Genomic DNA, 16,422 nt, shown 5'->3' with positions numbered 1-16,422 from the left:
GAGGGATTTGAAAATAAGGAAGAGAATTTTAAAATCAAGATGTTGCTTGATCGGGAGCCAGTGTAGGTCAGCGAGCACAGGGGTGATAGCTGAACGGGACTTGGTATGAGTTAAGACATGGGTAGCAGAGCTTTGGATTACTTCAGGTTTACGGAGGGTAGAATGTAGGAGACCAGGCCGGAGTGCATTGGAATAGTCAAATCTAGAGGTAACGAAGGTACGAATGAGGGTTTCAGCAGCAGATGAGTTGAGACCGGCAAAGTCAGGTGACGTTACAGGGGTGGAGAAAGGCGATCTTAGTGCTGGCGTGAATATGTGGTTGGAGGATCATCAAGGTGACACGCACGCACGTACGTATTAATCAACAGAGCAATGTTTAGCTGCTTCTCTCTAAATTATAAGGGTAATCTTGAAGGATGTTGCTTAAGCACTCAAAAAGAACAGATCAGAAGTATTCTTCAGAGGGAGGCAATGGTTTGTATCAAATCTGAGGTCATATTTCTTCAGTACCAAGGTTGGAGCTGCTCCATAACCTCCTTGAGGGTGCACAGAGGAGTTTTGATTTTCTGAAGGACTTTACTGTGGCTGGTCCAGAGTGAACAGCTTCTTATCAACCTGATCTGGAAATGTTTATCTTTAGTCAATAGTTGTTTAAGACTCGGGCATAATAGTGTTGTAGGTCGTCATAAAGTGTTGTACTTTTATGAGTTGGACAAGCTGCTGAGACACTAGTGAATGTTCACAATTCTGTTTGTTATAAAGAGAAGTTTGTATTGAACTCTTCCTGATGTGGCTTAATGAATAAATTATAGCAATGAAGGGTGACTGAAAAATATGGACAATTGTACAGATCTCCCCCTTTTTATGATCATCTGACAGTTCAAATAGAATACACTTCATGTGCTTGGCTGAAATGGCCTAGCAAGCCACCCAGAGGGCAATTAGGGATGGACAATAAATGCTGGGCTTGCCAGTGATGTTCACATCCCAAGTAAAACAAACTTTTTGCTTGTCTAGGGCTATGCGAACAAGAATTATAAACTTTTTAAAAAATTCAGCTGTTTACTATTTTGTGATACACAGTGCACAGGGGAAGTATTCCTCAGTGAGGACCTAAGAAGGATAACGATGCATTAGAGGGCGAGTCGTGGCTTCAATGGAAAAGTCAAAGTTAATGTGCAGCGTCGATCAAAATTAACTAGTACAGTATATTGTACAAATGTTGGATGTATAGTGTAAACCTAATCTAAATACAATTAAAATTCTTTGATAGTTCAAATTTATAGAATCATGGAATTCTACAGCATGGAAGGAGGCCATTTGGCCATCATACCTGTGCTAGTTCTCTGAAAGAGCAAACCACTAAGTCTCATTCCCTGTGCTTTCTTCATACACTTCAAAAATTTTTCTTCTTAGATTTTTAAACTAACGTAGATAAATATTCAATCATAGTTCATAGAATTCGCCCCAACTGGTGTTTATGCTTCATAAAAACCTTCTCCCACCTTACTTCTTCCCACTCTATTAGCATATCCTTCTATTCCTCTCTCTCGTACTTATCTAGCTTCCCCTTAAATGCCTCTATGCTGTTTGCCTCAACTACTCCATGTGGTAGCAAGTTCCACATTCTAACCACTCACTGGTTAAAGATGTTCTCCTGACTTCTTTATTGGATTTATTGGTGACTGTCTTATATGTATGGCCCCTAGTTTTGGACTCCCCCACAAGTGGAAACATTTACATCTACCCTATCAGAAACCTTCATAATTTTAAAGACCTCTACTAAATCAACCCTCAGTCTTCTCTCTTTTCTAGAGATAAGAGCCCAACTTGTTCAGTCTCTTTTGATAGTTAATGACCTCTCAGTTCTGGTATCATCCTTGTAAATATTGTTTGCACCTTTACTAGTGCCTCTATATCCTTCTGATAATGTGGAGACCAGGACTGTTCACAGTACTCCAAGTGTGGTCTAACCAAGATTCTATATAAGTTTAACATAACTTCCCTGTTTTTCAATTCTGTTCCTCTAGAAATGATACTGCTTTTACTACTGTTTCTGGTAGCATATGCCATGTGCTAATAACCCACTCCTAACTTCTCATTTCATTCTTTTGGCAATTTTAAATTTATGCTTTCCAATTATCAACTCATTGACTCATGGAAATTGTTTTTTCTCTCATTTATCTTATCAAAATTTCATAGCGTTGAACATTTTTATCATCCTCTTAACCTTTCTTAGAATGAAAAAGCTTCAATTTCTCTAATCTCCACTGACAGCTAAAGCCTCTCATCTCTGGTGAATGTTTTTTGCACCTTCTGCACGACCTTGGCCTCCTTCCTAAAGTAAGGTGTCTAAAACCTGGGTGCAATATTCTAACTGCGATGTAACAATTTTTTTCAGTATTTAGTCTGCTGTGTTATTTTCGTTGCTTAATTCAAACGAGTGGATAATTCAACTTTTATGTCAAGGGTAGATGGTTTCAAACGTTTGGAGCCTGAAATTTTCCTTTTAATAAGGTTCTTTGAGTTTTTGGCATAATTCAATGTCGGAGTTGTAAAATTACCAGCATATTAATTTCAACTATTTGAACCATTTTTTGTTGCAGTTGCTATCATGTTTACTTACAGTGTTTTATTTTCAGTTGTACCTGTGAAGAAACTATGGGCTAAACGTGTGCAAACCCATTGGCAAGATGGGAACGGCCTCCTCGCTGATTGGCCCAAATGAAGTAATTGAGGATACAGATGGTGGTGGAGGGGAAGCCTGTGAGATTCCAGTGGAAGTCAAACCCAAGGCCAGACTGTTGCGTAGCTCCTTTAGACGGGGTCCACGTGTAATTGGCGCAAGCTTTAAATCAACAGCGTCCGTTGACCTTGAATATGCTGCAGAATACGAGCGACTAAAGAAAGAATATGAAATCTTTCGTGTCAGTAAAAATAATGAGATTGCCTCCATGCAGAAAAAGGAAAGTAAGCTTGACAAAGAAAATAAAAGGCTGAGGGCAGAACTTCAGGTAAGAACTTAACTGATGAAAGGTTTCTCTCCACAAATGCTGCCTGGCCTGCTTGGTGTTTCCAACATTTCTGTTGATATTTCAGATTTCCAGCATCTGCAGTATTTTTTGCTTTTGTATTAAAGTACCTGCTGTAATTGGTTCAAATGCCCTTATGTCCCCAAATGATGATAAATCTGCATCTCAATCAATTTGTTAATCCTTTGTTTCGCTTGGAGAAGAAAATAATGATGGGACCTTTATAACAAATTAAATAGTTCCATGTACTTTTTTAAATCAAAAATGTCAATTTCATCCAGAACCACATAGAAGAAAAAAGAAATATGTTGCCAAACTGCATTGTATTAGGAGTTTACACATATTGCAGAAGGTTTTTAAAGATTTCTCGGTAATGACTTCCTGTGCACAGACTGGACACCAAACCTGGGATATTCCTGGTCTTCTATAGCTCTTCTGCTCACTAGATAAAATTGGTGAGGCCTCAGGGTGGTGTGGTGGTGGGTGCGCCGTTCAGTTGTTTAACCCATGTAATACTGTATCTTACAGGCACTCCAGAAAACCTACCAGAAGATACTTCGAGAAAAGGAAAGTGCCCTTGAGGCAAAATACCAGGCCATGGAGAGAGCTGCTACATTTGAGCATGACCGAGATAAAGTAAAAAGGCAGTTTAAGGTAAATGCAAATAACAAACACCAGGTCTTAAAGGAAATATTTGGAAATAAGAAAAGGTTTAAAAAAACTGGTTAGTGTCTCAATAGCACATGATTAAACATGAGTTCTGCAATGTGCAGCAAAACTAATGTTGTGGTGAATTTATACAGTTGCATTCGAAGGCAGCTGTTTAGGTCATGTTGTGGGTGTGATCTGCCCCAGATAGCCAGTCACCTGTTTTTAACACTCTGGCTGCCTGACTTTGTTTGGCTGCGTTTCTTCACTTTCGAGCATAGGCACCAGATGGAGTGCCATAAGGTAGCAATGTTTTCCATTAGCAGCAAAAACTGCCATTTCTAAAGCCAAGTTGGCCAATTTTAACTGTTGGAGCAACAGGTGTTGCCAGCCAGGGCTCAGTTGCTAACATTCTCACCTTGGAGTCACGAGGTTGTGTTCAAGTTACACTGCAGAAACTTAAGCACAAAAATCAAGGCTGAAACTCCAGTGCAGCAATGAGGGAGTTCTGTACTGTTGGAGGTGGCGTCTGTGGGATGAAACGGTAGGCTGCGGCCCTGTCTGCCCTCTTATGTGGCTGTAAAGATCACATGGCACTATTTTGAAGAAAAGCAGGGAATTATTCCTGGTGTCTTGGCCAATATTTACCCCTCAATCACCATCACAAAAAACAGATTTATCTGGTCATTATATTACTGTGTGTGGGAACATGCTGTGTGCAAGTTGGCTGCTGCTCTTCCTACATTATATATCATTATGATGAGTTCCTTTATTTGCATTTAAAAAGCCAACCCACGATGTAGCTCATTTTACCTTCCATTATATAAAATTCAGCATGTTAGATTATGGTTTCTATTTCAGTAAAAAAAAAGCTTTTACCTGTGAAATTGCTTTCCTTTATTCAGAGGATGTAAAACGTGCATCAAAGTGACACATGTACAAGATAAATTTACTATCATATCACTATGTTGCGGCATTTTCTTCACTTTTATTTATATACCCCCTCAAGAATCTAATGAAATCTGAAAATTATTGCCAAGTAGCCCTATTTGCAACAGACAATTTTTATTTTCTCAATCTTCATATGTAGTTAAAGATGCAATTTTGCCTTGCACATATCTAGGCTTCAATGTGCTTGATCATTGTGACATTTTAGAAGCTTTCTTACAACCTGAGTTTAAACCTAAATTGAGATTTTTTTATAGAGTCATACAGCACAGAAACAGGTCCTTCGGCCCATAGTGTTTGCCGGCCATCAAGCACCTAACTATTTTAGTCCCATTTTCCAGCACTTGGCCCTTAGCCTTGTATGCTATGGTGTTTCTAGTGCTCATCTAAATACTATTTAAATGTTGAGGGTTCCTGCCTCTACCACCTCTTCAGGCAGTGCGTTCCAGATTCCAATAGTGATCACAATTCCGTAAGTTTTAGAATACTCATGGACAAAGATGAGAGTGGTCCTAAAGGAAGAGTGCTAAATTGGGGGAAGGCCAACTATACCAAAATTGGGCAGGAGCTGGGGAATGTAGATTGGGAGCAGCTGTTTGAAGGTAAATCCACATTTGATATGTGGGAGGCTTTTAAAGAGAGGTTGATTAGCGTACAGGAGAGACATGTTCCTGTGAAAATGAGGGATAGAAATGGCAAGATTAGGGAACCATGGATGACAGGTGAAATTGTGAGACTAGCTAAGAGGAAAAAGGAAGCATACATAAGGTCTAGGCGGCTGAAGAAAGACGAAGCTTTGGAAGAATATCGGGAATGTAGGACCAATCTGAAACGAGGAATTAAGAGGGCTAAAAGGGGTCATTGAAATATCTTTAGCAAACAGGGTTAAGGAAAATCCCAAAGCCTTTTATTCATATATAAGGAGCAAGAGGGTAACTAGAGAAAGGATTGGCCCACTCAAGGACAAAGGAGGAAAGTTATGCGTGGAGTCAGAGAAAATGGGTGAGATTCTAAACGTGTACTTTGCATCGGTATTCACCGAGGAGAGGGACATGACAGATGTTGAGGTTAGGGATAGATGTTTGATTACTCTAGGTCAAGTCGGCATAAGGAGGGAGGAAGAGTTGGGTATTCTAAAAGGCATTAAGGTGGACAAGTCCCCAGGTCCGGATGGGATCTATCCCAGGTTACTGAGGGAAGCGAAAGAGGAAATAGCTGGGGCCTTAACAGATATCTTTGCAGCATCCTTAAACATGGGTGAGGTCCCGGAGGACTGGAAAATTGCTAATATTGTCCCCTTGTTTAAGAAGGGTAGCAGGGATAATCCAGGTAATTATAGACCGGTGAGCCTGACGTCAGTGGTAGGGAAGCTGTTGGAGAAGATACTGAGGGATAGGATCTATTCCCATCTGGAAGAAAATGGGCTTATCAGTGATAGGCAACATGGTTTTGTGCAGGGAAGGTCATGTCTTACCAACTTAATAGAATTCTTTGAGGAAGTGACAAAATTGATTGATGAGGGAAGGGCTGTAGATGTCATATACATGGACTTCAGTAAGGCGTTTGATAAGGTTCCCCATGGTAGGCTGATGGAGAAAGTGAAGTCGCATGGGATCCAGGGTGTACTAGCTAGATGGATAAAGAACTGGCTGGGCAACAGAAGACAGAGAGTAGCAGTGGAAGGGAGTTTCTCAAAATGGAGATGTGTGACCAGTGGTGTTCCACAGGGATCCGTGCTGGGACCACTGTTGTTTGTGATATACATTAATGATTTGGAGGAAAGTATAGGTGGTCTGATTAGCAAGTTTGCAGACGACACTAAGATTGGTGGAGTAGCAGATAGTGAAGGGGACTGTCAGAGAATACAGCAGAATATAAATAGATTGGAGAGTTGGGCAGAGAAATGGCAGATGGAGTTCAATCAGGATAAATGCGAGGTGATGCATTTTGGAAGATCCAATTCAAGAGTGAACTATACAATAAATGGAAAAGTCCTGGGGAAAATTGATGTACAGAGAGATTTGGGTGTTCAGGTCCATTGTTCCCTGAAGGTGGCAACGCAGGTAAATAGAGTGGTCAAGAAGGCATACGGCATGCTTTCCTTCATCGGACGGGGTATTGAGTACAAGAGTTGGCAGGTCATGTTACAGTTGTATAAGACTTTGGTTCGGCCACATTTGGAATACTGCGTGCAGTTCTGGTCGCCACATTACCAAAAGGATGTGGATTCTTTGGAGAGGGTGCAGAGGAGGTTCACCAGGATGTTGCCTGGTATGGAGGGCGCTAGCTATGAAGAGAGGTTGAGTAGATTAGGATTATTTTCATTAGAAAGGCGGAGGTTGAGGGGGGACCTGATTGAGGTGTACAAAATCATGAGAGGTATAGACAGGGTGGATAGCAAGAAGCTTTTTTCCAGAGTGGGGGATTCAAATACTAGGGGTCACGAGTTCAAAGTGAGAGGGGAAAAGTTTAGGGGGGATATGCGTGGAAAGTTCTTTACGCAGAGGGTGGTGGGTGCCTGGAACGCGTTGCCAGCGAAGGTGGTAGACGCGAACACGATAGCGTCTTTTAAGATGTATCTAGACAGATACATGAATGGGCAGGAAGCAAAGGGATACAGACCCTTAGAAAACAGGCAACATGTTTAGATAGAGGATCTGGATCGGCGCAGGCTTGGAGGGCCGAAGGGCCTGTTCCTGTGCTGTAATTTTCTTTGTTCTTTGTTCAACCACCCTCTGGGTGAAAATTCTTTTCCTCAAATCCCCTCTAAACCTCCTGCCCCTTACCTTAAATCAATGCCCCCTGGTTATTGATCCCTCTGCTAATGGAAAAAGTCTCTTCCTATCTAACCTATCAATGCCCCTCATAATTTTGTATACCTCAATCAGGTCCCCCCTCATCCTTCTCTGTTCTGAGGAAAACAACCCTAGCCTTTTCAGTCTCTCTTCATAGCTGAAATGCTCCAGCCCAGGCAACATCCTGGTGAGTCTCCTCTGCACCCTCTCCAGTGCAATTACATCCTTCCTATAGTATGATGCCCAGAACTGTACACAGTACTCCAGCTGTGGCCTAACTAGTGGTTTATACAACTCCATCATAAACCTCCCTGCTCTTAATTCTGTGCCTCGGCTAATAAAGGCAAGTATCCCACATGCCTTCCTAACCACCTTATCTACCTGTGCTGCTGCCTTCTGTGATCTATGGACAAGTACACCAAGGTCCCTCTGACACTCTGTACGTCCTAGGGTCCTACCATCCATTGTATATTCCTTTGCCTTTTACATTTTTTACACATTCATTCTTCCTTGTATTTTGTGATCTTTACTCGGGGAGGTAAGATTATTAAGCTCATGGACATTTTCATAACCTTTGATATTACTATGTTTATAAATCTCTCAGTATTAGCTGTAAATGTGGCACTGTTTTAATTCAGATTTTCAGGGAAACTAAGGAGAAGGAGATTCAGGACCTATTGCGAGCTAAACGTGAGTTAGAAGCTAAACTTCAGAGGCTGCAGGCTCAGGGGATTCAAGTGTTTGATCCAGCAGATTCTGACTCAGATGACAACCATACTGATGTCACAGGTAAGACTGTAATACACATGTTTAATCTCTCTGTACCTTCTTGTTTCCTTTACAGTGCACGTTTACAACTAGTACTGAAAGATTTATATACATTTTACCATTACCTTTATTTTACAGCATAGCAATATCAAAGATTGTGGAAATGTATGAATGTTATAAACTTTATTTTCTTCACTTTTGTCGCTCTGATATTGCTGACTGTATCACTCTGTTCCTGACTCTCACTCTGTAAGCCTGTCCTTTCCTCTGTCTGTGCATGCACACACACTCTCTGTCTCTCTGTACTCCTGTCTGGTTCTTACACATGTTCCTTCACTAATGTATTGAATTTTTATGTAATAGTTTTATTAAAGCTCACACGTCAGGATGGAAGCCCACATTTGCTGGTTGGGATTAAGGAGGACAGATTGTGTTGAAGCTGGTGCAGCATGTACAGATGGAAGAGAAACTTGTGGTTGGGTTGGCAGTTGATGCTGGGTCATGCACCATTCCAGGAAGAAGTGGGAAGGGCTGGTGTCTGTCCATGTGAATGTACACGGACATAGAGAAAAATAGCAGCTTTCTGCACATATGCACACTGAAACAACAGCTGAACTTACATTGATTTGCACAAAGTAAATCGAAACTTAAGGACATAACGTTGTCCCAGTGTGTATTTTTTTACCCAATCATTTAATAATCACTGCAAACGGTTATAATGGTGGATTTAAAATATTCCCATTCTTAACAGGTGAAACATTTGTAAAATATATCATTAATGTGCTCACTTTAATGTGCTGTGAACTTAATTTTTTGAACAAGAAATGCTGGAACCACTCAGCAGGTCTGGCAGCATCTGTGGAAAGAGAAGCAGAGTTAACGTTTCGGGTCAGTGACCCTTCTTCGGAACTAGCAAATATTAGAAGTGTCAAAGGTGAGAAGCAAGTGAGGCGGGGGTGGGGCAAGAGATAACAAAGGAGAAGGTGTAGATTGGACAAGGCCACATAGCTGACCAAAAGGCCATGGAGCAAAGGCAAACAATATGTTAATGGTGTGTTGAAAGACAAAGCATTAGTACAGATAGGGTGTTAACAGACTGAAGATTGAACAGCAAGTACAAACATGAAAAAAGAGAGATTTTTTTCCTGTTTGTACTTGCTGTTCAATCTTCAGTCCGTTAACACTCTATCTGTACTAATGCTTTGTCTTTCAACACACCATTAACATATTGTTTGCCTTTGCTCCATGACCTTTTGGTCAGCTATGTGGCCTTGTCCAATCTACACCTTCCCCTTTGTTATCTCTTGCCTCACCCCCGCCTCACTTGCTTATAACCTTTGACATTTCTAATATTTGCTAATTCCGAAGAAGGGTCACTGACCCGAAACATTAACTCTGCTTCTCTTTCCACAGATGCTGCCAGACCTGCTGAGTGGTTCCAGCATTTCTTGTTTTTATTTCAGATTTCCAGCATCCGCAGTATTTTGCTTTTATTAAAATTTTTTGAGATGGTTAAAGTGTTCATAAATGCCAGTATTTCTGTGCCTGACTTCCTCCTTTTTCTCTCTGTTATAATTAATTGGTATATATTCTACTTTGTTATTTCTGTCAGAGCTGTTCAGTATCATTTATAGCTGAGCTCTGAATTATGGTCTGGAGCATCTCCATGAATCCTTTGGCCAATGGTTCACCTTCCCATCTCATTTACTGCTTCTGGCTCCTTTCAAAATTTAAAGTCATAGAAGATTACATCTGCATGTTGTTAGAATTGTGTATTACCAGTTGCTTAAATTTTTGAAACGATATGCATTTCTGATGCGTGAGATTTTTTTAAAAACAATACTTTAGAAGGCTGAGATGTTCAGTTTTTGGATCAATTGTTAATTTTACATCTGAGATTGGTGAATAAAAGTCTATCAAAGATGTTAAGGGACATGGGGCAAAAGAGGATATATATGGAGTTAGGTCACAGACTGCTCATCTCAATGAATGGCAGAACATGCTCGAGGGGCTAAATGGCTTACTCTGTTCTTATGTTCCTATGATGGGTGAGGAAACGCTAAGTAGGTAGTTAGGCAGGAGTGCAGGGATTTAGAGAAGTACCTGCAAATATTTATTTGCAGGACTTAATGTGAAAGCCAAAATGACCTTGAGATAGGACTGCGCTGTGATTTAGGTATTAATTTATAAGCATTTCATTTTGGTCCTGCATGCATGACAGTAAACTAGTGACTCTGGGTGTGGCAGCATTATAAGTTTCTTTTTGATTCTGTTGAAATCAGACTTCATGTTTCAATTATTTTATTAGTTGTGCTTCCTTAAAGCTTGATGCCCTCTTTGAATCTTTCAGCTGCAGGCACTCAGTGTGAGTACTGGAGTGGTGGCGTCCTGGGAAGTGAGCCCTCTATGGGCAGTATGATACAACTTCAGCACACATTCCGAGGTCCAGAGTTTGCACAAAGTTCAATAGATGTAGAAGGACCTTTTGCCAATGTTAACCGAGGTATGCTATTAGATGCTTGTACTGAGATAATACCATTCATTTCTTAGCATTTAAATGTATTGGGCGACCATTTGCTGTGGCAGGCCATCTAGCAACATCTCCAAGCTTTTTAAAATCTTTGCCTGGGGAGACGCTGAAAATGTGAACTTTTAACAATGCAGCCGAGGGAAACTGGGCATCTGTGACCTGAGTGAACAGGGCAAACAACTGTGAATCACCTTAACCAATCTGATTGAAGCATTGTGAAGTAACAGTGTATGGACTGAGAAGATAGTGTAAATTAGAATGGGTGAATTCAATGTCAAATCAAGCACAGAAAGAGAAATAAAGCTTGCATTAAGAGACAGAAGGGAAAAGTGAAAAAAATTAACATTTTACATTAAAAAAAAATTCCAACAACAATTAAAAGCTGAAGGAAGGGGACTCCATACTCGTAATAGTTAATTTTCAGTGATAGACAGGCTAACTGGCAATAATTAGCACGGCATATTGATAAAAGGGTACTTAGACTGAAATGTACAAGATTTAACTTTCCGTGGTGAGTTTAATTTGTATAGTTTGTATCTACCATACAAATAAAGGAACTTCACAGCGTTCATTGCATTTCAATAACATGTCAGACAGCGAGATGGCATCTTCACGAAGTTAACGGTGGAGCGGTGCATTTCACAACAGCTTTTGTATTTCTGCGTTTAATCGAGCATCTACCCACGCCTGAAGTTGCTGTACCATTTACACTTAAATAGCAGAGATCAACACGAGCCTCACTGTTACATTGATAGCGAATTATGTACAAATTGCCTATATTCTGAGGTATTTGTTTATAAGTGTGCTGTGCTAGGTCAGGTAGGGTGTAGGTTCTCACCTGTATTTTCCACCTTTGGTGAGTTCCCAGTGTACACTAGCTCATCTGAAGAGTCACTGCGAAGGTGTAAAGGAGTTGATTTTTAAAGCTGCATAAGTTTGGAATTAAGTCAAAGCAAATCCCTGATTTGAGGGGAGATGGGAGAAAGCAGTTTCACCTGGGAAAGTGAATAGCTGAGAGTTTTAGCATGAGAGAAATTACAGTATGCCACTTCAGCATGACTTATTGATATTGCACATTAATCAAGAATGGAGCATAAGTTTTAATGTCTTTTATTTTTACACTTGTTTTATAATCATTCTTGAAAAGGATAAAGTGGATGAATAGTGGTCGTATGTATGAATCATGTTTAAGAGCTGATCTGTTTAATTCCGTTGACTTTTTCCAGACGACTGGGATGCTGCTGTAGCCAGCTTGCTGCAGGTCACACCATTTCTTCCTCAGACCCTTTGGTGCAATACAGTACGCTGTTATCTTATGAATACTGCAGACACACAGCCAGAAGTAGACTTTTTTCTCCGAGTAAGGCAACAATTATCTGCTTTTGGTTAAGTAACTTAATTGTAGATGTTCAGAGTAATGTCTTTGAGATTTTGAGAATTATAATCCTCTTTACTACATCATTAGATATAATTTTGTTTTCTTCAAATTACACTACTGATTGTGACCTGCCCATTATGTCCCCACACTGTTGTCTTTGTGTATACATATTATTTGATGAGATGTTAAACCGAGGCCTGTCTGCCCACTTGGGTGGGCGTAAAAGATCCAAAGGCTTTATTTCAAGAAGAATAGAGGAGTTAAAATGATGTCCTGGCCAGCATTTATCCTCAGCCAACACCTAAAACAGGTTGTTTGGCTATTTATGTCATTGCTAGTTGTGGGAGCTTGCTGTGCACAAATTGGCTGCCGTGTTTTCTTCATTACAGCAATGACTACACTTTTAAGGACGCTTCATTGGCTGAAAAATATTTTGGGATATCCTGAGGTGAAAGGTGTTATATACACATGAGCCTTGCTTTTTCTTTCTGTTGTATTTTGAGGAATGTAGTTTTTAGGGAGGGAAATTTGATGGAAAATCTAGAAGCCAAACCAGTTCTTCAGAGGGATGTAAACAACAGGCTTTAATGCTCTAATGCTTCCTCTGATGTAGAAATGTCTAGGAGACGTGCTGTATCTCCGTGCTGTATCGCTAAACTAAACTAAACCATTGGCAGGACTTCCATAGCATAAATAATGTAGCTTACCTGCCTTTGGAGTCATAGGACACCACTTCAGAAGGTGGTTTTTGTTGCATGCTTCCAGAGGCAAAGCAGTAACGGTGGCAAGAGTAAATGGCTGCAAGTTTTGTTCAGGGTGAGAGTCTTCCTCACTCGTAGATTAAATTCTGCAGTTTACAAATCCTCAAATGAATGCCATCAATTTTCTTGAAATATTTCTTGTTTGAAGTTATGATTTTATTATAATATGTGTTGTTGGTTGCTTCTAGGAGCACTTACCAAAGCTGCAATTTATGTGCGAGAATCTTGGGCACTTTTTTCTTATAGTACATTTCCCAGTGGAGAGTTCAAGTCAGTACTTATCAGAGAGGAGGCGAGAGATTGAGAAAAGCTCCTTGTGTCTTCTCCTTCTAGCTTCTACTTTGCCTAGGTAAGGAGATTTCAGCATGCATAACATAGGGTCGAAATTGTGATTGATACTGTTCTTACCTGGATGCTTAGTTTGCTCATATAAAATTCCTCGTGCTACTGTTAACACAGACATTAGCCCATTTATTTCAAGCTTTGACTTCTCTGTTAGAGTAATGCAGAGAGGAAATTTATATAAGCACATTCAATCTTTGTGTGAGAATACTACTAATTTTTGACTTCCTGTTATGTTTTGCCAACATTTTTACCTTTATAAATTCCAAGGTTTGCTTTTACGATGGATTTTGCCTGTGTAAACTCATCACTTTGTGATTACATAATCTGTCAGCTGGGTTCCTGCAAATTGCTCATAATGCTTTCTGAATTTTTCTTTTCATTGCAGTTTTTTCCTCTCAGAAACTGAAATTTCTAATGTCAAAAGTGAGCATTTAAACAAAAAATTTTTTAACTTACATATTTCACAAAAACAAAATTAAATATATCCGTTGATTTCTTTTGTCTTTTTTGATGCCTTCATTACAGTTTAAGTTGAAAGACTCTTCCTTTATCAAAAGCATGGGCAACTTGAGGCCAGTCTGTTTAACCTTGGTTGTGGGAAAGCTTTTAGAAACGATAATTCGGGACAAAATTAATAGTCACTTGGACAAATGTGCATTAGTTAAGGAAGGCAATCACAGGTTTATTAAGGACAAGTTATGATTAACTTGCTTGAGTTTTTTGATGAGGTAACAGGAAGGGTTGATGAAGGTCATGCAGTTGATGTGGTGTACATGGATTTCCAAAAGGCATTTGATAAAGTGCCACATAACAGGCTTGTCAGCAAAGTTAGAGCCCATGTTAGTAGCAGCATGGATAAAATTGGTTGCGTGACAGGAAACAGAAAGTAGTGGTGAATGGATGTCCTTTGGACTGGTGGAAGGTATATAGTGGGGTTCCCCAGGGCTCAATGTTGGGACTCCTGCTTTTCTTAATATATATTAATGACCTAGACTTAAGTGTACAGGGCACAATTTCAAAATTTGCAGATGGCACAAAACTTGGAAGTATTGTGAACTGTGAGGAGAATAGTGAGAAACTTCAAGAGCTTTCCCACCACCAAGGTTAAATTGACTGGCCTCAAGTTGCCCGTGCTAGTGAGAAATGCAGAGTTTTTCAACTTCAAGAGGACAGAGGCAGGTGTAATGGGCAGAGAAGTGGCAGATGAAATTTAATGCACAAAAGTGTGAAGTGATTCATTTTGATAGGAAGAATGAGGAGAGACAATATAAATGAATGGGTACAATTCTAAAGAGGGTGCAGGAGCACAGGGACCTGGGGATATATGTGCACAAATCATTGTGCAGGGCAGATTGAGAAAGTAGTTAATAAAGCATATGGGTTCCAGGGCTTCATAAATAGGGGCATAGTGTACTGAAACAAGGAAGATATGATAAACCTGTATAAAACACTGGTTTGACCTTAACTGGAGTATTGTGTCCAGTTCTGGGCACCCCACTTTAGGAACAATGTTAACGCGTTAGAAAGGGTACAGAAAAGATTCACGAGAATGGCTCCAGGGATGAGGAACTTAAGTTATGTGGATAGGTGGAGAAGCTGGGTCTGTTCTCCTTGGAGAAGAGAAGATTAAGAGGAGATTGGACAGAGGTGTTGAAAATCATGAGGGGTCTGGATAGAGTAGATCGGGAGAAACTGTTCTCAATGGCCGAAGGATCGAGAGCCAGAGGACACTGACTTAAGGTGATTGGAAAAGAAGCAACAAGAACAAAGAGAACAAAGATAATTACAGCACAGGAACAGGCCCTTCGGCCCTCCAAGCCTGCGCCGATCCAGATCCTCTCTCTAAACATGTCGCCTATTTTCTAAGGTTCTGTATCTCTTTTCTTCCTGCCCATTCATGTATCTGTCGAGATACATCTTAAAAGACTCCATCGTGCCCGCATCTACCACCTCCGCTGGCAATGCGTTCCAGGTGCCCACCACCCTCTGCGTAAAGAACTTTCCACGCATATCCCCCCTAAACATTTCCCCTTTCACTTTGAACTCGTGTCCTCTAGTAATTGAAACCCCCACTCTGGGAAAAAGCCTCTTGCTATCCACCCTGTCTATACCTCTCATGATTTTGTACACCTCAATCAGGTCCCCCCTCAACCTCCGTCTTTCTAATGAAAATAATCCTAATCTGCTCAACCTCTCTTCATAGCTAGCGCCTCCATACCAGGCAACATCCTGGTGAACCTCCTCTGCACCCTCTCCAAAGCATCCACATCCTTTTGATAATGTGGCGACCAGAACTGTACGCAGTATTCCAAATGTGGCCGAACCAAAGTCCTATACAACTGTAACATGACCTGCCAACTCTTGTACTCAATGCCCTGTCCGATGAAGGAAAGCATGCCGTATGCCTTCTTGACCATTTACCTGCGTTGCCACCTTCAGGGAACAGTGGACCTGAACACCCAAATCTCTCTGGACATCAATTTTCCCCAGGACTTTTCCATTTACTGTATAGTTCACTCTTGAATTGGATCTTCCAAAATGCATCACCTCGCATTTGCCCTGATTGAACTCCATCTGCCATTTCTCTGCCCAACTCTCCAATCTATCTATATTCTGCTGTATTCTCTGACAGTCCCCTTCACTATCTGCTACTCCACCAATCTTAGTGTCGTCTGCAAATTTGCTAATCAGTCCACCTATACTTTCCTCCAAATCATTAATGTATATCACAAACAACAGTGGTCCCAGCACGGATCCCTGTGGAACACCACTGGTCACACGTCTCCATTTTGAGAAACTCCCTTCTACTGCTACTCTCTGTCTCCTGTTGCCCAGCCAGTTCTTTATCCATCTAGCTAGTACACCTTGGACCCCAAGCGCCTTCACTTTCTCCATCAGCCTGCCATGGGGAACCTTATCAAACGCCTTACTGAAGTCCATGTATATGACATCGACAGCCCTTCCCTCATCAATCAACTTTGTCACTTCCTCAAAGAATTCTATTAAGTTGGTAAGACATGACCTTCCCTGCACAAAACCATGTTGCCTATCACTGATGAGCCCATTTTCCTACAAATGGGAATAGATCCTATCCCTCAGTATCTTCTCCAGCAGCTTCCCTACCACTGACGTCAGGCTCACCGGTCTATAATTACCTGGATTATCCCTGCTACCCTTCTTAAACAAGGGGACAACATTAGCAATTCTCCAGTCCTCC

General features: G+C 40.8%; 1 protein-coding gene across 3 annotated transcripts in view; it reads left to right on the top strand.

Moving 5' to 3' along the window:
• The window catches only part of nphp3 (nephronophthisis 3), a 76,735-nt gene that overhangs the window by 2,739 nt on the left and 57,574 nt on the right, over window positions 1–16,422 (top strand). For all 3 annotated transcript variants that reach the window (XM_068054435.1, XM_068054434.1, XM_068054436.1), the window contains exons 2-7: window positions 2,643–3,014; window positions 3,561–3,686; window positions 8,062–8,212; window positions 10,542–10,694; window positions 11,948–12,081; window positions 13,049–13,209. In XM_068054435.1, the coding sequence (XP_067910536.1) occupies window positions 2,694–3,014; window positions 3,561–3,686; window positions 8,062–8,212; window positions 10,542–10,694; window positions 11,948–12,081; window positions 13,049–13,209 (1,046 nt within the window). In that variant the 5' untranslated portion in view covers window positions 2,643–2,693. The remainder of the gene's footprint in view (window positions 1–2,642; window positions 3,015–3,560; window positions 3,687–8,061; window positions 8,213–10,541; window positions 10,695–11,947; window positions 12,082–13,048; window positions 13,210–16,422) is intronic.

Source organism: Heterodontus francisci, chromosome 2 (assembly GCF_036365525.1).
Source record: "Heterodontus francisci isolate sHetFra1 chromosome 2, sHetFra1.hap1, whole genome shotgun sequence".
In the NCBI taxonomy this organism is placed as follows: domain Eukaryota; kingdom Metazoa; phylum Chordata; class Chondrichthyes; order Heterodontiformes; family Heterodontidae; genus Heterodontus; species Heterodontus francisci.
The sequence above is the reverse complement of the archived record's forward strand: the minus strand, read 5'-3'. Positions and strand labels throughout refer to the sequence as shown.